This window comes from Lissotriton vulgaris, chromosome 9, assembly GCF_964263255.1.
Source record: "Lissotriton vulgaris chromosome 9, aLisVul1.2, whole genome shotgun sequence".
In the NCBI taxonomy this organism is placed as follows: Eukaryota; Metazoa; Chordata; class Amphibia; order Caudata; family Salamandridae; genus Lissotriton; species Lissotriton vulgaris.
Window position 1 is genome coordinate 77765260 of NC_141697.1, and position 23341 is coordinate 77788600.

Here is a 23341-nt window from a genome sequence, read left to right on the forward strand (position 1 = left end):
TGTAAAAACTTTAACCACTGGTTGTCTTGCCCGAGGTTCGGTCTTTTTTTAAAAAGAATATTTGAAGCCCCATCTGGCAGATTTAATAAGTGTAGGAAGGTACATCCTGACTATGGTTGCCCCCAACTTTTTGCCCTGTGTTTTAGCTGGTTTTGGACATAGTCGACCTGGGATCCTGCCAATCAGGACCCCAGGCCTACTGCTCTCTCTTAAAAATGGATTCCATGTACCCTAGGTACATTTCCAATTGGTACTGGGCCACCTTATCAGACCCTGTAACTCAGGGCATAGGTGTACCCAGGGCTGCCAGGGGCTGCAGCATGTATTATGCCACCCCTGGCTGGCCTCCTAAATTTGACACAACTGGCTGCATGACAGCTGGGGCAAAGTCGTGTAATCACCCTTTGCTGTAGGTGTAGTATACCTATACCTAACCCTAAAATGGACACACAGATTCCTATCAGTCACTCCTATGGCAGGCCTTGACAATCCTGAAGGCAGAGTGCTTGGAATCATGTGAGATGGTGCTCTGGCATGAGCTGAGCCTGTCTGCAGCTTGCGGAATCAAGTCCTAATAGCTGTTCCATGATATCGCATACCATATACTCTTAAGTGCATTATAATCCTCGCGGTTAAATGCTATCTTTGGTATTGCTTTATCAAAACATGTCGAGTAAGGTGTCATACGAATTGGAATACTAACCCCTCGCCAATTCTGGCGACGGGGTTAGCATTCCACCCTTCTAGAGGGACACGACATGTATGTAACTGTGAACCCCGGTTAAAGTTAACTGAAGCCTCAGCTCCACAAAATGGATGCTGCCACCACAGACACGAGTCTGACCCCCTGCAGCTGGGAGTCCTTCCAGCGAGGGGAGCCTGGACAAAGGGTTTCCTGTCAGGGGCGGTGCTAGCACCGTCCCAGACATGGTTTTGTGTATCCTGGGTAGGCAGGGCTTTACAGGAAGGTGACTGCTGAGTGGCACCCCGGTGCTCACTACGCATAGGCCGGTCTGAACCAGTTCCAGGGGCACACCAGCCCCTGGCCTGGGGAAGTCCAGCATGGCTGAGGGGTGTAACCACCCCCCACCTAGTCCCACCCATAGGCAGGACCTAGTCACCGGGTCAGCCCCCTTTTTTAGTATAAAGATGGGAGCGGGCCCCCTGTTAAAATTAGATCATCTTTGGAATCAAGATACCACTTTCTTCGAAAGGACTTCACGATTTCTTCTTCAAGATTCTCCCTTGTGGCTAAGGAGTAGTCACCCTGCATCAAGCGGGCACCATCCTAAAGAACACTGCGGTCTGCTGCAAGTCCTTCATCACGAATCCGACGACCCAGCTCGACGAGACCCGGCTTCCCTGGCACCTCTGACCTCTACTCACCTCTACAGCCAAGCTGAGAACCGTGAGTGCGACGAGACCTCGAGGGACCGACGATCGCCGAGACTGCACGACATCTTTACTGCAAGCCCACCGTGTCCTCCACTGGTGAGTGCTTTGGGGTCCGAGAAGCCCCGACCCTGCGCAGCTCCAGCACCCAAGATCAGCCTCCCTGCATCTCCACGATCTGCGTGGGGCCCTTCTGCTGTTTGCTGTGCACCGCGTTGTTTGGCTACTAGCCGGCTGGCTTGTGGCCTTCTGAACGACGCCCAACGACTTCACGACTGCTGGTCTGGTTGCTCCAGACTGGCCCTTGCTTCCTCCTTGAAGAGAGGCACTCCGGACCCTCCTGGTCCACTCCAGACGCCATTTTAGGTCCACCGCGTGGGCTTGAATTTGCCAAGGCTTTGTTGCCCAATCCTGGGTCCAGCGACGCCGACAGCTTCCAACTTCGTGGGACAGCTCGATCCTCCATCCTGGTCGCCGACAACGCCTCCTGGTCCGCGAGATCTTCGAGCTACAGCGTCACCCACTCACCTTGTCGAGGTGGCTACCATCCGGTGCCCTCCTGGTGCCCACTGACTACTGGCTAGTAGTCTCGAACTTGGTCCCCTCTGCTTTCAGGTGTCATCTATCTTCGAGATCCAGGCTTGGATCCAACTGAACTTTCTTCACTGGTCACCGGCCAGCATCTTTTCTTCCGGCTCCTGGTCCGTCTACGAGGATTCCCGACGTCTTTTCAGACCTATGCAGCTGCAGCCCCTGGGCTAGGTAACTTCGGCATTTCGGTGCCCCAGCATAGCCTCACTATCCAAGGGTCAGAATCTACTTTCGTTTTCTCCCTACCAGGTCGGGTTCGCCCGAGAACACTAACTTTCTAATTCCTAGCTACCATAGACTTTTGTCCGCATCTCGCGTGAGAGTGCACACACTGCACCCGAGTCCCCTAGGCCTCCTAGAAGTAATCTAACGATTCCCTAGTCAAGTCCTAGCGATTCCAAAAGCTATTAGTACTGTACTTACCTGCTAGGAATTTCGCATTCCACTTTCAGAGTATATGGTTTTCCGTGCCCCTCGGGCATTTGTATATACTGTGCTAACTTAAGTATTTTTGTAAGAGTTTTGGTTTGTGCTTAGTACCCTGTCCTCATAAAGAGTACAGGGCTGTTGTGATCTTTAAATAAATAACTGTTTATTTTCATAACACTTGTGTGGTGTCCTTTCACTTGGTATTCAAGGGGTATATGTGTGGTAAACAGCTGGCTTAACACGCCCTCTCGAGTCTTTAGCCTTAGACTGCTCGTATCCACGCTACTAGGATAGCTGGTCTATAAGGTTGACTTACAACCAATCATCAATAAGGGTTGCTGGACTGATACATAGTGTTCACTAGAATAGTGAGCACTGCATATCAGGCCACCTTCTCACAATAAGTAGGAAGGTTAGTGTGTCGGTGGAATGCCAGTGGATGCAGCCCTTTCATAACTCATGTGAGTGTCAAGTTTAGTCCTGAACAATCCTTAAATGTTAAGTGTAGGAAGCGGACTCTGTAAATACTAAACCAAAATGAAGTAGTGTGCACAGTCCAGTGGAATCCCAAAGGTAGGCAGAGGTAAAAGTAGATAGCACTTTACTGGTACTGTGGGCGAGCAGTAAGGTTTTATCAGAGGGTAGTATTAAGCATTTATTTGTACAAACTCAGGCAAGATAGGATGTCACACACTCAGACTGAACTCAGACCAATATGTTTTATAAAAATATTTTATTTCTAGAGCCAATTCAAGCCTGGTGCATGTAAGTGAAATAACAATGGGGATGTTTTCCTCTCCTGTAGCAGATTGGCTATACTGGCTGCACTTTAATTAGATCAGGAGTTATCCTGAAAGGGGGGGGGGGGGAGGGTGGGTGGGATGTAGTACATGGGTAGCCACACCAGTACTCGAGTCTACAGAGTTCCACACTGGGGAAAAGGGGTCTGGCTATTTTGAAGTTGAGAATAGTGCATTCTTGGATAGATGCCACACTTCCCAGCAAGTACTCATAAAGTTGGTGGGATGGCCTAGGGAGCGGTATCCCTATGACCTAGTAAGTCTTCCTATCTTACAAGCTTGTGCAAAGGATATCATTGGCAACCCTGCTGGACCTCTGTAAAACAGGGCTGTGCCTGCTAGACCCCTGCACTGCACAAGGAGATGCTTCACCAAGAAGGGCTGCTCCAAGATGTCACTCAGGAGGTCTGTACTGGCTGATTGACCAGTGATGAGCAACCCAGGGCTGGACCTGCTCCCAGTTGTACCCAGATTAGAAGATGGGTTTTCAAGCACTAGCTGGCTTGTCCTGTGTACAGCTTCAGGCCACAGTTCGAATGCAGAGGTATCACCTGCCTCTTACTTGTTTTAATATCACACGTTTTACAGCTTTCAATCTTAATGTTGCACCTTTTTAATTGCGTCGCATTGTCCATTCCAATGCACACATTCTTCTCAGTCTGCCGTGGCTGATCAATTGCAGTTGTGGAAGGAGAGTGCTACGAGTGCTGCACACTTCAGGGAGGCTGCCTGGAATGGGTTAGCCTGCTATTTGTTCTTGCCACCTGGAGATGACTAATGTGCATGCATGAGCAAATGCGCAGCGGGCACACCACCGTACATGCCTCAACGTCTTTAAGCACCAGGACCCCGGGACCTTTTGTGTTATGAAGGCCTCCTCCCTTTGGTTTACTCCAGAGACCATCTTTTGAGTTTTAACAATATCGGTAAGCCCAATGCATTTTTTATGACCTCTACCATAAGACTAACTGCTCCTGACTGTCATGTGGTTTTACGGTCCCATACCCTTTTTTCCGGGTGGTGACCTCTACCAATACCAGGACTTGGCCTCCAGAGCAGCGAGTCTGGGATATTTGGGCTAGGATTCTGATCTTCCAGTCTCTATACGGGTTTCGGTCGGAATGACCCTGAAGCTGCTGGGCCCCATGGCCTCCTGCATCCTGCTGGTAGATCATGCCAGGTGGCATATGCACTGCACTGCTCTGCAGTGGAGCCTGAAGTTCCAGTGGGCACAGCATGTGGGGAATCTGGCTGATTGCGTTCAGATTGGAGGGCACTGCACGTCAACTGCAGTGGTGGCTAACCAGGATTGGTTCAGCAACAGATCCCTCTCCCTTCCCCAACCAGAGTACACAGTGGTGACGGATGTATCACTTCTGGGGTGGGGCGGCCACATGGGAGAGTCGGAGATCAGAGGCCTCTGGTCTCCGTTGGACTCTGGGCCCCACATCATCCTTCTGGAGCTTCGGGTGATCCATGTTGCACTAAAAGCATTCCTTCTCTTTGTCTGGGGAAGAGTAGTGCAGGTATTCATGGACAACACTACTGCCAAGTGGTACTGCAACAAACCGGGCGGGTGGCGTCATGGACCCTATGTCAAGAGGCTCTCTGTCTCTGGACATGGCTGGAACATCAGGGTATATCCCTGGTGGTTTAACACCTGGCAAGTTCTCTGAACGCCAGGGCGGATGAACTCCACTGCAGGTGCATGATGGATCACAAATGGCATCTGCTCTCGGAGGTGGCGCAAGGTCTCTTTCAGCAATGGGGAGAGCATTGGTTAGATCTATTCGCCACTGAAGAGAACGTGCAATATCCGCAATTATGCGCATTGGAATTTTTGCAGCGTGAATCTTTCTGGATTCACTATGCTGTGCATTATTGCGCCATCTAGTGGTTGGGTCCGGAATTGTAGATTTTTTTCCTTCCCGTTACCCAGGTGGGCGTTGACATACCAACATTTGGTGTCCTTTGTGACGTCATCGTGCTTCCTCCGGAAGCTCCCTCCTTTGGTCGCCATCTTCAGATTCTTTTTTCAGCCATTGGGTCTGGATCGTTGCCGAAGAGTTCCAGAGTGTTGGAAGATGAATCCAGCAAAATCGAAGATATTTGGAAAATTAAGTTTCAGCCACACCGGACTACAGGTCAGGTAACTGGAGCGACGAGGGAGACGTTTAACGAACAAAACCTCGACCTTAGACTGAGAATGCGCTTGCAGGGGACTCCCTGAGCCCGGGTATGGACAAAACACTGTTCAAGTTTTTCACCAGTTGCCACCACAAGTATGCCCAAAAGGATCAACACCCAGTTTGCAACTTCTGCCGGCCGCTCGACCACAGAAGTGAAGACTGCAACGCCTGCTCAGCGTTTACACCCAAGACCCTCAGAGTCAGGAAGAGGTAGAACCACAACATGCAGGCGCAGGGGCGACCTCCATCGCTACGAGACTTCGGCCTCTCCAGTGAAGAAGAGGACAACATCCCCGGAGGACCACACGGTCGTCTAGGTCCATAAGAAGACGTTGAAGGAGGTAAGGGAGTCGTTGATCCCTAAACATCCAAGCGACACTCGAAAGGGTGCAGCTAAAGCCCTGAGCGACACTCGTAGAAGTGAAGCGAAGTCCTTGAAGGGAGCTCTGCCGCCGGAACACTCGACGAAAGCAACAGCTTCCAGGGACAGTCAACCGAGCGGATCCTTCCAAAAGTACTCCCAATCGGCGAAAACATGGCGCAGAGGAAAGAAGGGCCAACATCGTCGCCGATGTAGACTGCCTCGAAGAGAAGCGCTCCAACCCTCGAGGCCAAACATGTCGCCGAGATGGAGAGGAAGAAGAGGAGGCTCAAGGCCGGAATGGCGAGCATCCTACAGTGGAAAAAGGACTTTGACGAGCAGATGTGCCAAAACACCATCCCTTCCAAACCTGCGGTCAGGTCGAAAGGGGCGACGAAGACGCGGAAACGCCGAAAACGTCTGAACCAGTCTAACTAGGAGAAGACTACTATTTCGAGGGAGAAGGCGACAAAGATCTGCAAACCTACCGTGACTCGACGTCTTCAGAGGCACAAGACGTGGAATGGCATGATCTCTTTGCCGAATCGCTGGAAGAAGGTGTTGATACTTAACCTTCGAGGCCCTCGCCGCCAGGCGACATAGGGATCTACAACATGGTCTTACAGAATGCTGCACAGACTTATGGAGTGAAAATGGAGGAGGAGAAGCCCAAGGCATGTTTCCTCCTGGAAACCCTACTGCCTCAACAGACTAGGAGACAATTACTGCCCATTCTCCCTAGTGTGCTGGACCAGAGAAGAGTCCTAGGTATCACAGCTTTGCATTCTGCTGGCTCCTTAAAGAACGGAGAAGTACAAACATTGTTCGAAGGACCCTGCATACATCCATGGGTCAGTGCCATCCGACTACATATTTGCAGCAACGGCTAGGAAGAGGGATAATGTTCCCACTAATGCCAGACCACCTCCAGACAAGGAGAATAGGAGGATGGATCTCACAGAGAGAAAGGTGGAGAGAAATGTGGCAATACATTGCCGCATCGCAAATTCCAACGCCCTGATCAACAGGCACGCATACCAACACTAGGATGAAGTGGGGCAGCTCCTAAAGCATCAGCCCTTAAGGGCCTTCTCTGGTCACAGTGCCCTGGGTACCTATGGTACCGTTTACCAGGGGCTGACATGTGGCCAGAGATGCCAATTGAGTTTAGGTTTCAATACAGTTTTAGGGAAGCAACACAGGCCCTGGGCACCTGATTGACAGGAGATGTGCTCGCGTATGGACAGTAGATGTGCACTCTGTGCGCTGGCACATCTACTGTCCCCGCGTTTAAACACAGCGCGCTCATGGCGTGCTTTCACTTTCCCTCCCTTGCTCACTCCGCCCCCCCCCCAGCCCCCTCCCTGCCATCCTAGTTAGTTTCAGTGTTGTCGTCAGATCGGGCTCAGACGGCTCCACCTCCGCCTTCCTTTCCTCTTTGTGTTTATTAGAAGTCAGCTGCATTACCTCACTGTCTCCCGGCGGCAGCAGGATAAGCTTCAGCAGCATTCTCTGAAGAAGCCCCAGGATTGACACAGGCAAAAGGAGAAGCTCTGCAAAACGATCCCTGCAGCAAGCTCGCACTCACAACAGCAGTTTATTTAGGAGCATGTTACTGCTCAGACCGTTCCTAACGTTTTTGTCACAGCGCTTGATGAGTTTGAGCTGCATCCACAGTGGAGGAAAACTGCTGACGGAGGAGCCAGCGTGTGCTGGGACTTACAGGATATCCACATGGCTTTGTTTAGACACTTTCTGTGAAGTGCTCTGAAAGGTGTCCTGTTCATGCAGGAGGGGTAGTGCCAGGCAGCATTAATCTGTATGGAGACACCAAATCCAGAACTGCCCCTCCGTGCATCCCGGCCACAATTCCCACCACCGTAGCAATGCGGGGTCTCTCTGGTCATAGTGTTGGGACAGATGGCTGAATTGGTCGCTATCTTGAAAGGGTGACTCACTCACTTTGCGGCAATCAGGAATGCACTGACTACCAACAGAGCATAAGTTAAAAAACAATATATATATTTTAAACATGGAGAATCTGACTCTCCACAATTGCAATCATGCTTCAATTACTAGGGGAGATTAATATCTGACAAATGTGTGGTATATTGGCGCGTTAAAAAGTATATAGGTTCAGCTTTTGGTTGAGCTTAACAATTATTAGAGGGCTCTTTAGGCATGCAGATTATACTTAAATTTAAAAAAACAAGCCATTTCCTAAAGAAAGTCACTTGGGCATGGCACTTTTAATAATACCGGGGGAATGATTTACAGGAAACACTAAACACGCGTGATCATGGAAACAAGGTTCTGTCTGGGAAGCTGTTCTTTGTCAGATCTGGGCTGTGGAAGAGCTCTGCAGTGGTGGGTTTTTGTTCACAGGAGAAGGCTGGAGAGATTGATATTCATTTTAACATAGTTATATGTATTGAACAATATTGCAGTGATTTAGTGCTCATTACATGGATCAGGTATCTAGATGGGAACTTTACAAGCTGTAAATAAATGCATCTTAGATACTTTCGCCTGGTGCTGATGCTATAATAACTAATTTCCCATTGTTTTCCCAGATAAAATAAAAACACCACTTAACGTTTATACAGGAAATTCTTCATAGCTGTGTGAGAGCTTCTTGATCTCCTCGGGCTGGCGCACTACTACTGCAAGCACGCTGCTCAGTGGCGCGTGCATAACATGTAGTACAAACAGAAGAGCTGCGCAGCCTCATTACTTATTTTCACACATTTTACAAATTGAATGCAAGATTCTCCAGTATTAGGGTGTCTTTCATAGATTCACATGCTTGAATAATTCCCCGTCGTCGAAGTGGGAGTCCCACGGTACATAAAATAGTAGATGTGTATATATATATATATATATATATATATATATCTATATCCCACAGCTTGGCTCACAGATTTCACGGTCCAATGGCGCTCTCTCCACCGGTGTCGAACTACTAAGCAGAGCCCTGCTTTATTTAAATTTTACACAAATCCCTTCAAAGAAAGGAAAAAGTTCGCACTCACAAGGAGTTTCTTCCCAATCTTCCAGATTTTATTTGTCAAGGTATCAGCATATATAGCTACAACCTATAATAGTCCACATTCCAGCCAATCATGCTGTAGCACCCTCTAGAACCTTCTCAGAAGCTCAAGCCCTCAGATTTTCTACCGCACGTCGTGTGAAGGGAGTCTCCCTGAGCTTTGCTCAGTTTTCTTCAACTTCAACCTTACAAAACTTCAAACCATGTCTTCTACAAAAATCTTTATTCAGGCCCTATTCTGCCTGTGGCAAACTTCGTCTTTTCTCTGAGGACCCTCCTAAAAAATGCATCTACTGCCTGTACCCGGACCATGAGGTGAGGAGTTGAGAATTTTGCAGGACATTTTCAGCTAAGACTTTAAAAGATAGAGGCCCATCTCCTTCTGTGGCTACAGAGGTTGAAGACCTCAGACAACCCTGTGTCTGATATAGAGAGTGTGTCTTCTCGCCAATCTAAGATCTCTCTAAAGCGTGGGTCTGAGTCTGACATTACTTTTCCTTTTTTTAACCACTTGGACGCTATGGCACTCAGGCTCATATAATGGGATTTCCATTGAAATGAATGGGAGGGGCATGACGAGTTACCCTTGTCATTAGCAGCGAAGAGGTTAAGAAGCTCGTGGACACTCCTAAGTCAGTCTCCCCTCTGGATCTGCTGGCCTCTATGCCTGCGGGACCTAGTTCTCTGGCGTCGCAGATCCACTCTGTGCCCTTGTCCTCTAAAAAGAGTGCCAGCTCGTCGACGGGCCAGTCGTCGACGACTAGATCCGTCGAATACTAGATCCGTCGACGTTCTGCCAACGACTACGACCAGCCCTCTGTGTGGTTCAGGAGGTCCGGCCAATCTCTTCCATCAAGATGTTGACGGCGAAGAAACCCGTCCCGTCGACGACCCATTCCAAACGCCATTCGTCGACGAAGGCTTCGTTGACGCATCACATCTCATCGACTCATTCACATTTGTCGACGATGGCATCGGCGACGACCACTACCCCATCGACTGCCTGCACCTCGTCGACGGCTGCTTCGTCGATGGCAACTCTGTCGACGTTGAAAGTTTCGCCGACTGCAGCACCGTAGCCGTCGACGCCAGTGCCCTCGTCGACGAAAACATCGGCTTCATCGTCGACAACAAGCCTTCCTCGTCGACGCCAGGAACATCTTCTGCGAAGCCCTCGACGACTACGTCGACCTAGTTGACGGCATAATTTTCGCTGGCAACTGCAACCAGCTTCACAGTTGTGACGGCTACAACTCTTAAATGTCCAGCTCCTTTGGTTTTGAGCCCTTTGCAACATCGTTCAGGTCCACAGGCTCAACTGTTTGCGTCTGAAGATGAAGGTGATTCGGATGGCTCTTATGCAGACGATAACTTTCGGGCAGCCAGTAGCCCGTCGGAGCTCCATATTAAGTATCAAGACTGACGACGACGATGAGCGAGACTCGCACATCTCAGTTCCGGAACATGTTGACCAAGATGTTCCTATGGCGCAGTTACCACGGTCTTTGATCTCCAATCTGCAACACATGCTAGACAATTACAATCCTCTATTCCCACCTTCTTCACAGGCCTCTCCACCGCCTCCTTCAACACAGGCGTCTGTTCATGTTGCACCAGCCCTTTCACCTGTTCCACAGTATCCTGATCCTGTGGATACTGACAATCATACAGATACAGACCCGGGTGGTGACGATGCCCTGGCAGACTGGGACAATTACTGGGCTCAAACTCAGTCTCCTCCACCTGCTTCTCCTCTGGCATCACCTCCGGTGGACATTGGAGGTTTCCATCTTTTGATGACTAGGGCAGCCAAGCGTTTCCACTTGCCTATGGTCGTCAGGCAAGAAGACTGTTTTCTCTATGATTTTAAAGATCAGCCATTGAAGCAGGTGCACACCATTCCAATCATTGATCTCATATGGAAAGAAGGACTTGTAATGGAACGACCAAATTCTGTTCCGGCCGTACTCCCACGGATTGACAAGAAGTATAAGGCGCCTGAGGATTCGCCTGCCTGATTAGTTTCTCAGCCGAAGCTTGACTCTGTCATTACGCAGGCTGCCCAAAAGAGGTCACGGAATCCGCCTTCTTCGTTGACATCGCCACCGGACCAGGAAGGCCGCTGTCTAGACACCATCGGCAAAAAATTCTCCACGATGTCTGCAACAACTGTACAGGCCACAAATTCTATAGCCATCCTTGGCCGTTACGACTGACAGATGTGGTCGGAAATTGCTGCTTTAGTCGACCTCATTCCCGAATCCTCCAGACCTGAAGCACAAAAGATTGTGTAGGAGGGTGAAAGAATTTCATCTGAAATGATCGACGGTGCAGTTGATATTTCCTCGACTGGCTTCAGGCAATTAGCAGGCGCTGCAGTCTTACGGAGGCAAGGCTGGCTTAAGTCTTCGTCTTTTCGGCCGGAGGTGCAAGCTAAAATACTTGACTTGCCCTTTGATGGAGAGTCCTTCTTCGGCAAGCATGTGGACGACTCCTTGGAATCAATAAAAAAGGATGCGGACACTGCTTGCGCACTAGGCTCTCTTCAATACCGGAAGCGGCCATTTTGTGGAGAACGTGGTAGGGGCACATCCTCCAATTTTCGTGGCTCCTCCCAATACCGCTCCTACGGGGACAACAGGCAGCCTTATTCCAACCAATCTCAGTCTCGACAGACTGAACCCAGGCCATACAGGAGAAAAACCACTTGCAGAGGAGGTAACTCCTCCAACAAAAAATGACTTTCACAACACCAAGTCTTTTCCTACTCCGCAAATTGGAGGTCGAATCTCCCGAATTTTTTTTAATTGGTCACAAATAACTTCCGATTGTTGGGTTTTGGATGTCATTTCAAGAGGCCACGCCCTAGAATTTCTCAAGTTGCAACCCAACCGCCCACCATCTGGTCCCCCTCTAGCACACTTAAAGGAACTGTTTGCACAAGTTGCAGTCATGATTCAAAAAGGCGCAGTCGAAGTGGTTCCTCGATCACAGCAAGGGACAGGTTTTTACTCCCGAATTTTTACTCATCAAAAACAAATCGGGGGAGTGGCCCCCGATATTAGACCTCCGAGCCCTCAACAAGTAAATCAAGTCCAGTTCCTTAAACCCCGGGGAGTTCCTCTCCACAATCGACCTCCAAGATGCTTACTTTCATGTGCCAATCCATCACAGACAGTGTATCTGCGTTTCAGAGTAGGGAAGAAACACTTCCAGTTAAAGGTTCTGCCTTTCGGCCTTCGTTCCGCACCAAGGGTCTTCACAAAGATCATGGCTCCGGTAGCGGCTTATTTTCGCCTACAAGGCATACACATATACCCCTATTTAGACGATTGCCTGATAAAGGCCCCATCATTTCTCGCTGCTCAGCAGCACACTCAAACTTGCCTCTCGGTCTTCAAGACTTTGGGTCTTTCCATCAATTACGAGAAGTCACATGTCCTTCCAGCTCAACAAAGTTTTTCTGGGAGCTTTCATAGACACGAACCTGGCAAAGGTGTTTGTTTCCCAGGAGCGTCAAGCTCGCATTTCCAAACTCGTGGCTTTTCTGCGCTCAGTCTGATTTTGTCCTCATATTGTAATCCTCTGGGCATTATGTCGTCCTGCATACCATTGATCCCCAACTGCAGGTTGCACATGAGAGTAATCCAAGAAGAATTGGACAAACCATGGCGGCAAGTCTCGGGCACGTTCAACGACAGTCTCGCTGACTCCTCGCCTCCTCGGAGCGTTGAAATGGTGAGCTCAACCTCCCAACGTCGCAGCAGGGCGCATGTTTCAGGAAACCGCCCCACGCTGACCCTTATGACGGACGCGTCCTTGGAGTGCTGGGGCGCACACCTCGAAGGTTTGTCCGTCACCGGCAAATGGACTGCGGACCAACGCAGTTGGCACATCAATCGTCTGGAGCTCTTGGCCATCTTTCTCGCCCTGAAGTCCTTTCATCTGCTGGTGGAAGGGGAGTTTCTTTTGGTGCATACGGACAACACCACAAGTATGCACTACCTCAACAAACAAGGGGGTACGAAATCGCTTCTGCTCTCCAGACAGGCACAGCAAATCTGGCAATGGGTGATGAAGCATCGAGTCTATTTGGCTGCAGTCCACATGCTGGGCATCTCCAACGCCCTTGTGGACTCTCTGAGCAGATCTGCCACAGTCAACTACGAGTGGGAACACCATCAGCCAACTCTGGACTATGTCATTCACATGTGGGGCCATCCGGATCTCAATCTGTTTGCGACACCACTTAACCGCAAATGCCCACGTTACGCAAGTTGGCATCCCCACAGAGGATCGAGCGGGAATGCATTTTCGATCAACTGGTCGAGCGAATTCGCTTACGCTTTTCCGCCGATCCCTCTGGTTCGTCGTCTCCTACACAGAATGAGAGCACAACCATGTCGTATCCTGTTGATTGCGCCCAGGTGGCCGCGTCGACCATGGTTCACGGATCTTCTTCTTCTTTCCCAGTGCGATCCGATTCCTCTTCGCCCCCTGCCTCACCTTCTCACCATGAACAGGTCTGCCATCCAGACCCAGCATCTCTCCAGCTTCATGCTTGGAACCTGAGCACCATGAGTTTGCAGTCAGGAGCAATATTTAGATGTGCAGAGAGGTTCTTGCTCATGCACGTGCTCCTTCGACAATTAAAACCTATAAACTGAAATGGAAACGGTTTTGTGTGTGGTGCCACTCGAAAAACATTGATCTTCTGCTCGCCACCCCTGAACAAATCCTGCCTTTCTTCCTCCTTTTGGCAAAATCGGGACTTTCACATTCCACTCAAAGTTTTCCTGGCCGTGCTTTCCCGCTTTCGCCATGATGGTTCCACATCTCTGTACTCCTCTCGGAACATTCGCCAGTTCTTTAAAGGTCTGTTCCGGATGTTCCCACCTATCCGGCGTCCACCTCCTGCTTGGCGTCTGAATCTTGTCTTAGCCCAGCTTCTCAAGCCTCCATTCGAACCAATTCACTCAGCGGATTTGAAATTCCTTACTTGGAAAGTTTTCCTCCTCCTCACACTTACATCCTCCAGGCGGGTGAGCGACATCCAAGCTTTCCCCATTCAGCCACCTTTTCTTCAATTCTCAAAGGACGCTGTTGTACTTAGTACAAACCCTAAATTTATCCCAAAGGTTCCGTCTGACTCATCTTAACGAACCTGTCATTCACAAGACTTTTTTCCCTGACCCTCAGTCTCCCGCTGAGCGTACTCTTCATTCCCTTGACCTGAAGCGATGCCTCAAATTCTACATCCAACGCACTGCTGTCTTTCGAAAGTCCGACCAACTCTTTGTGGCCTATGGGCGGATGCGCAAGGGACATCCGGTCACTAAACAGACCATCACACGCTGGATTTCTTCTGCCATCTCCTTCTGCCATCAACGAGCTGGCAAGCCTCTTTCTGCTCCGGTGCGAGCACACTCGAGAGCAGTTCCATCCTCTACCGCCCTGTTTGCTGGAGTGCCTCTACATCAGGTCTGCTGGGCGGCAACGTGGTCCAGCAGGCACACGTTCATGAGGCACTACTGTCTGGAGACACCGAACGCTGCAGACACTGCTGTGGGTCGAGTGGTGCTACGAAATCTCTTCAGATAAAGGTGAGCCTCTTGCTTCCCGCCTCCTGTCATAAAAGGTTTTCTTGTGCTATCTGCAATGTTAATATGTGCATTTATTTGATTGCATTTTTTGTTTATTGCCTTTTATGACTTTATTTATTTTGGCTTACTGCTTTCTATTCTTATTCAAGCATGTGAATCTATGAAAGACAACCTAATACTGGAGAAAAACAAGTTACTTACCTGTAAACTGTGGTTCTCCAGTATTGGTGTCTTTCATAGATTCACATGCGACCCACCCTTCCTCCCCTCAGAGGCTCTCTTATCCTCATGCACTCTTGGTCACTCTTGTGCTACGAAAATCTGAGGGCTTGAGCTTCTGAGGAGAAGGTTCTAGAGGGTGCTACAGCCTGATTGGCTGGAATGTGGACTATTATAATGACCTGGATATGTTACCAAAGTGAACTCTCCCTCTATGCTTTCTATGGGCCATTGTTGTTCTATGGTACTTTAAAGTGATCTACCTTTTTTATTATTCTTAATATATTTATATATTTAGTTATGTGTGTGTGTGTGTGTATATATGTATATATATATATATAGATATATATAGAGAGATAGAGAGCTAGAGAGATATATGTATATATGATATATTTACTATCTGTGAGCAAGGGCTTTCGCCCGAAACGCGTCAGACCGTTTGCTCTGTTAACTGTCAATAAATAACAACCATGCCTGAATTTTTGGGATTCGCTGTGGTCTCTGTTCGCCAGGCAAACTGCTGGAGGTGCGGGGGCCATTGAACTTGATGCATGATATATTTTATGTGTATATATATATATATATATATATATATATATCTACTATTTTATGTGCCGTGGGACTCCCACTTCGACGACGGGGAATTATTCAAGCATGTGAATCTATGAAAGACACCAATACTGGAGAACCACAGTTTACAGGTAAGTAACTTTTGTTCATTTAATGTGCAATTACACTCGGTCTGATTGACAATCACACGTTTACAGCTCAGAGTTCAGAGCCAAGATCGTGCTTGCCAGACCGGAGTAGACTGCAGCCCAGATTTGTCATACATGGCCTATGAATGGCAGTGGCCATCTTAGGAAAGGATTGAGGAATAGTGTAACTCTGCACAGAACCGGCTTTGTTGTACAAACACGGCCACAACCGAGAACTGCCCTTTGCAAAACAGCTTCTACCCATCTCCCGATCTCACACAAGTCCACTGGCTGTTCTTTTCACTTGACGTGGCAGTCTTATTGAGCATCAGTGCAAAGTTGTCTGGTACGCACACTAATAGCAAGTATTTGCAATGCACTGGGTCTCGCATTTACGCAAGTTTAAGCTATTGGCATTGTAAATGACACTGCCTTTTATTTATGTTTTAAAAACGAAAACAAAAATAAAAGGCATTATTTGCAATGTCAATAGCTCAAACTCTGGTAAATGCGAGACCTATGCATTGCAAATGCTTGTTATTAGGTAGTTTGTGGATTTCTGCCTACATCTCTATCATACTGACTGTGCCTATTTTGATGTGCAGAAGTAAACACTCAAATCTAACCACTAAATGGCAGAATTGTGCACAGCAATTGAATTTAGAACGGATCTTCAAACTGGTAAGCACCCATGGAAAGGCCACAATTTTATCTCAAGGGGGGGAGAGAGTAATGGGGGCACATTTTTTATGGCCCTAGGGAACGGGCATCATGCATGAAACGGTCTTCTATTAGTGACATAAAACAGTGTCATTGAGTCACTCCGTAAAGGGGCATCAGTAATGTCTTTTTTCACTCTTGCCTTTCAGGATCTCCAAACTATAATGTAGTCCAGGCTGCCACTAGCATGTTGCCAATCGTGTACCTGATTACTTTTTTAAATGGGTCTAACTGCAGTGTTTGAATTGCTAAATGCTCAGAACTGCCAATTTTAAAGAAATGTGAGAAAATGGGTTTGCCTTTTTGGAAGGAGAGCCTGATTTTTTTTTTTTTTTGAGGGGGTTGTTGCTTTGTTTGAAGCCCTTTGATCCAGAAAGATTTCAAACTTCAAAGCAGTTATCTTTAAGTTAGTTGGTTTCTTTTATTTCACAATAGTATATGATTAATGGGCCTAAAAGTTCTACTAACATGTTCGAATATGGACTAATGATCAGTTTCTGGGTGATGTCATTGCATCTCAAGGGCCTGCCTTGTCCAATGTGTTTAAAACATTTTTTTTTATAATATAGCAAGAGTTTAGGGGCATGAGAAGGCAATGACCTGATCATGACATGTTAATAAAAAATAGCATGTTATTATATTCTACAGTAGTAGTTACATTCAGTGCAATTAGCTGTGCTACGTTGATCATAGATTCTCTTCACGCTAAGAACATGTGTCCTATTTTGGAATGGTTAATTTTATTCTGTGGTCAGGAAGCCTGATTATACTGATATCCGTGATAGTCGAGGCAGCCTGATAAAGACTTTTTGCTCCGTTTTTGCGTAGTCTTGAGTTTCTTGGTCAAGTATGGTGACTCATGTATATCACCTTGATGACCAGCTGAACTGCAGCAACTCCTATCTCTACATGGCCAGAAACTCCGATGGGAGTCTCACACATTTAAATACTTGAATATCAATATATTATGACCAATATGACACCGTGGAAGGTAATTTACACAGCCATAAGATCTGTTCTCCCAAAAATCCTTCTGGAATAACATGCACCCATCTGTAGCTGGAAGCATAGCACTTTCTCAAATGGTAATTCTCCTGCACCGCCTAGATTACTTTGCCAACCTCCCCTTCATACTGGCCTCAAGCGTGTTTAAAAAGCTTGGTATATTGTTGAGGCAACTAATTTGGGCTTCAGGCAAACTCAGAATAGCACTCCGCTAATTGAAGCTTGCCACCGACAAGGAAGGGGGGGCCTAGGTGCCCTGTATTTCCGAAACGGTTATCTAGCTGCTAACCGGTGAGACTGGCCTTCCCCAAACTGCAGCTGGATGAAGCAAGGCTTACAGGCCTTACTCGGTCTGGACAAACCATGTCTTCCAGCACTTTTAATGCAGTACGTTTTTGCATGTGCCCTTTAGCATGTATACAAGGCGCTTTCCTCTACAACTTGGAAATTCCACTCAAGGGGCTGGGCATTGGCACTGCCACACAGATTCACTGCACATTACATTCCTGGGAAAATGCATGTATAGACATTCTGGGTGACCTTTACTTCACTTTAATGAATCTGTGTTCCTGCTTTGTAACGGATTTCAATGAATACTGCAATTTCACTCGCAAAGCTTAAAGGCTAGGTTTGGGACAGAACACTATTCTCTGTAAAGCCTTGGATTGTTTTTATTGTATGCATGTTAATGGTGAATACTTCTTCCAGCCTTCATTTTCTCTTCAGTTTAATTTGAGGCTGAGTAATATTTGTAGTTGAGCATAGTGTGGGTGGAAAGGTACTTAATTGTGTTCTGATTTCTATTTTTAACCTGAATTAGCAATTGGTTTAAATACATTTGGGCTGAGTTTTCTTTGCTTGTAACACGGTTGGTAATTTTAAACCAGCAATTTAGATTTTGACAGACAAATTAATAAATTTCCTTTTTTAATAGAAATGTGGCCTGGTTTTAAGCTGGAAAAGAGTGCAAGGGGCATCTGGGAAGCTGCAAGGTAGGTCTCAATTTCTGCTTTCTGCACAAATCTGTTTATGCAGTATTTTCTTATAGGCAAACAATGGCATTTTCTTATGAGATGTATCAAATCTTTGCAAAGGGACACTAGATTGAAAATATGGGAGAATGATTTTGTTATTGATACAATCCCCTGTCTGTTAAAGTGTACATTGTCTTGGCTGGTGTTCAGACACCTCTGAGGATGTGAGTTTCTATGTTTTTTTTTAAGTTGATAGATTCTTAAACTGGTAAGAGCCATATTACCTTCTTAAATATTTGCAGTAAAAACTGTATGGTACAGACCTGTTCACTTTAATCTGTTAAGTCTTTCTGAATGGAAGTTTAAAAAATAACACCAGAAGTTTATAGCCTACATAAACACACTACAATGCATACAGTTATGCTCAAATCACAATTACTGATAAAATAGAAAAATATTTTAACACTCCATTAACGTACATTCAAGACATTTGTTTAATATTAAAGACATTACTCGTGAGCATGTACTGCATTAAGTAAAACAAACTGGTTGGAAATGGGATACATTACTGATAAAAGCAGCTCCAGACTTTGGTGAACTACTATAGAGCTCTGTTTTATCTGATGGAAACACGTTAATGGTTAGAACCCTACTATATGAAGCTTTAAGATAATGAAAAATGAACATTAGTTCACAAAACGTGCCCATTTTGCCTCAACTTCATTGTTTTGTCAGTATTTGAGTTGTGTGGCAGTCTAGTACCTGATAAAATGTGTAGTGGGTATGTTTAACACCTTCAATGCTAAGGCAATTCCCCTCCTGTGCTGATCTCCCTTCAATTCCATTGTTCATGACGAGCTCAGCTCGTCATGAGCACACGAGCAGTGTACTGCATGACGAGCTCAGCTCGTCATGAGCAGGGGAGGGGTTAAGGAAACTACCATTGATGTCTGTACAGGGTCTCGAAAAACATGTTGTTATTTAGGCTTTTAATTTGATTACCCACATTTTCAAGATACGTGTACTATAGAAGTTTTAAATTCAGTTTTTAAGAGAACTTTCATAATATTTATTGCTCTATTTTGTTCTATAGCATAGACCAGGGATCTCCAACCTTTTCTGTAATAGGAGCAACTTATGTCCTATGAATACCATCCTGAACTACTGTTATTACCATCATCCTAGTCAGCATATCATACAAGATTACCTCACTGTCAGAGGTTCACCACCATTAGTTAAAAAAAAAACTTCATCATTTTAGAATGGCTCTAGATGGGTTATAAATACATAATAGCCATAGCTGTAATACTCCTGGCACCAAAGTAGCAATATGATTATAAGTCTCCCTGAAGCTGGGTGATTTCACTCTTTTATCTTCAAATATATTTGACAAAGTCTGCCATTTCTCTCAAAACATCACTTTGAGTTCTGAAAATAGACATTCTTCACAACTGTTTTAATATGTTATTGAATATGGAAAGAAAGTGAAAGTTGTCACTGAGTTGTCAAATGGTTTGCATTCATTCACTTTGTTGTATTCCATTATCACTTGTTCTGGGTTTTCTTTAAATGATTGTGAGAAAGTGCCATCTTTCTTGCCTTGGTATGCCCCCACTTTTTTTCTGAACTGCTGATGTGCTTTGACTGAGTGTGTCCTGGGTTCCTGCCAACCAGGTACCCAGGGCCTGTGTTCCTTCCCTAAAACTATGTTGAAACTAAAACCCAATTGGCATCTCTTGCCACCTATCAGCCCCTAGTAAATGGTACCCTAGGTACCCAGGGCATGGTGACCAGAGAAGACCCCTGATGACTGCACCACTTATTGTGCCACCCTCAGGGGCCCTGTACCCTTACACCCACCCCACTGCCTTTGTAGGCTGAGTGTCTAAGTACAGAACTAAACCAAGAGTCGACATGGCACGCATCCCTGTGTGCCATGCCCACAGAACCCACTGCCCTGGCATACTTCAGTCACCCCTCTAGCTGGGTGCCCTAAGCCAGAGGTGTGGGCACAGTTGCATGAGCCCTGTCCCCCTACAGTACCCAGGGCCATTCCTGGGCACTGTGTGCAGTGATGCCATTAAGAGTATATGGTGCTGGGAGGTTGTCAGTATGAACTCCACAGCACCATAATGGCTACACTGAAGAATGACCAAGTTGGTACCAAACTTCTCAGCACATTAGACCCGCACTGATGCCAGTGTGGGATTTAATGTAAAATGCACCAGAGGGCATCTTGGCAAGGCAGTTCGGTCTGGACTGTTCCTATTCGGCACCGGGTCAAGACTGATTTGCATATGGCCATGTCTGAACTGGGATGGCTTCGTGAGCAAAATAACGATGGATTAATCCCAGATCTGTGACTGGGGGTGAATGTTTTGCCATTGTGCAACGTTCCGTCCTTCATCTTGTGTGTTTTGCTGTTCATCCTATGTGGGAAGGGTATGCCCAGACGTGGGTCCCGTGCTCACTACGCCACTGGAGTAAAGCTATCCTGGCTGAAGACGGCTGATAGCCAGAATCCGGTCCTAGGATGCTTGATTCCGGTCCAGGAAAGACATGTCTTGGTAGTTCGGTCTGGACTGTTCCCATGAGGCACAGGGTCAAGACTGATTTGTATATGGCCATGTCTGAACTGGGATGGCTTGGTGAGCAAAATAACGATGGATTCAACCCAGATCTGTGACTGGGGGTGAATGTTTTGCCAATGTGCAACATTCCGTCCATCATCTTGTATGTTTTGATCTTAGAGATGCCCCCTGAAAACCTAACCTACAATCCACGTCTGGGCTGAGTGGCTACAGAGGCTTCCACACAGCAGACATGTTGCTGGACCCCTTGGTGGAGCGCCCCCCGCTCTCCTGGGCCTGCAACAATGCACATCCTAGGTGAGGTGCTAGGTCTCCTCCCTCAGGATGGGCAGGGGGGAAGCTTCAAAGGCATGCGCCTCTGTGAGCTTCTCCAGACCATTTGCTGTAACCAGCAACTGGCCCCCACCAGTTCTGACCCCCACTCTGGCGGGAAGACGAGCGGGAAAAACTACGTCAGGAAGGGGGATGTACCAGCCTATGCCAACGCCACCCCTCAGGTGGGGAAGACTAGGTGAAGCACGACCCCGGGCTCCAGCCATCTTGAAGATGGGGAGTCCTGCTCAATCACAGCTAGGCTTCTACCCCCTCCTACAGGAGAGGAGCAGGCTAGGGGGTATCCCCACCCCAGGACTGGGACCTATTGGTCCCTGCCCTTGCCCTACCTGTAACGCCCCTAAATTCAGTATTTAGGGGCTCCCTGAACCTTCCTTCCTCTGATCCCGATACCAAAAGAAGAAAAGATCAAAAAGACCCTCCGTGCAGCTGCTAACTACAGGATGACAACAACTGACTTGGCCAGGTTGCTCCACTGCGTTGCAGTGTGTCACCTTGGGCACTGGGTAGTGTGTGCTGCGTGCAGCTGGTATCAGAAAATAATCTTATCAAACTTCAAGTGATTCCTCAATCATCATATATTTCGTATAATTCCAAAACATTACATGTACAATCCTTTCTTTTCATGTGGCGTCCTTTTTTACACGTTGAACTTCATTTCCCACAATACATTGGTTTGGAGCGCACATATCACGTTCTCCCTATGCATTTCGGCATCTTCTGCCTTCAGGGGAATATCTGAAAACATTAAAGACGTTTACCACGTAAATTTGTATGCTTCACTTTATATACTACCACCACCTTAATTGTGACTGTGTGGCTTCTTTAAAAAATAACCTAAAGGGCCAAGTAAGGTAATGATATTTTCAGGTGTGTGCTATGCTAAACACCGTGACTGCTAACCTGTCGTGGCCCTGTCTGTTTTACCTGTATGCCTTATCCGTGTCTGGTAATTCTTCTTTCATGCTCACGTTTACTGTTAAAATAATTTCTATTGTTGGTAATGCGCGTGTCATAGCCATACTACTGATTGGCACTTGTTCTTATATTCTATTGAGGACCTCCTAAATCTCGTTTACGAGCGGGTGCCTCTGCAAAGATCAAACAGGATTAGCTTAGCTGTTTTCGCTTACCAGAAATGCGCTGCCGGGTGTGTTTCCTATCTGATGTCCGAACGCCGCAATGGTCTCTCGCGATGTGTAAGCGCTACGGCGTGTGCGTGGTAGTTAATGTCGGCGATTATTAGGGACTGTGTCAAAATGGCAATGTGCGCTGCTTATCTCATTAAGGGGCCTACCATAAACTTTCTTATTGCCCTCCGATGCCCTGTCAATAAAGCACTGTGTGTGTGAAAAAAGAAATTGTTCACCTGGTCTAGCGTGTCTTTTGGTGACGGGCGTATGAGCATGAATATAGGTAATGGGTGCTTGCTAGACGCATGTTAAGGTTGCGAATGTTATATTTACATATGAATACAATACAACAATACAGCTGGTTGCCCCTGGAGAGTCTCCGCCCCCGAGCCTGCAGCATTTGTTCCCTTTTTACCTTTTCCATTGGATAACATTGAGCGCCCGACTGCTCAAAAGCACCCTGCACCAAGCCTCCAGAGTACCGCTGGTTGTGCCACCTTTGAACTATCCTGCTTCCCCCGTTGTCCTAAGCAAGTGACCAGGAGCCCAGCTCCCACAGCCGCGTGGCCTGCTAGCCAGCAGCCACCAACCGGAGGCCCCCTGTCCCCTATTGGATAACATTGGGCCTAACTACCTCTGCACTCGGCCGCCCCTGCGTCGCTGAGGGTGAACCAACTGTACGTACCTGACACTGGGGGACCCCTGAGTCTATGCCCAGTACCACAACTTCACCAGTTGAGTACTCGCCCGGAAACCGTTAACTCACTTACCTGCCATTGAATAACATTGCCTGGTTTGACTTGAAAATCTTGTTTACTTTTGAAAATATAAAATATTCATATAAAATCAGAATTCTGAAATGCTCACCTGTGATCAGGAGGGAAGTCAGTACTGTACCCTGTAGCCCAGTACTGAACCACAAAAGTAATCCCTAGTGGGTTTACTAGTAACTTGTATTTTCTCCATAGGAAGCCATTGTCTGCTTTTCGATGAAATTTCTGAATGTCTACTTTTGAAAACTAGAAATATTCTTTAAAAATCATACGAAATACTGAAACGTAATTACTTGCCTGTTTTGAGTTGACCCCAGTGCTGGCCCCAGGAGACCAGTACTGGATTACAAAAGTAACGAGATCGTACTTAACCTGCAACCTGAATTTTCTCCAATTGGATAACATTGCCAGATTTCTGTTGAAAAGTTTCTAAGTGTGAACTTTTAAAATAGCTTTTTATTCCTGAAAAATCACTACAATA

At 47.0% G+C, this 23341-nt stretch overlaps 1 protein-coding gene across 6 annotated transcripts in view; it reads left to right on the plus strand.

The window, feature by feature from the left end:
- Positions 1-23341, plus strand: part of RBM25 (RNA binding motif protein 25) — a 370502-nt gene that overhangs the window by 117338 nt on the left and 229823 nt on the right. For all 6 annotated transcript variants that reach the window (XM_086937079.1, XM_086937080.1, XM_086937082.1 and 3 more), the window contains one exon: positions 17991-18048. In XM_086937079.1, the coding sequence (XP_086793205.1) occupies positions 17991-18048 (58 nt within the window). The remainder of the gene's footprint in view (positions 1-17990; positions 18049-23341) is intronic.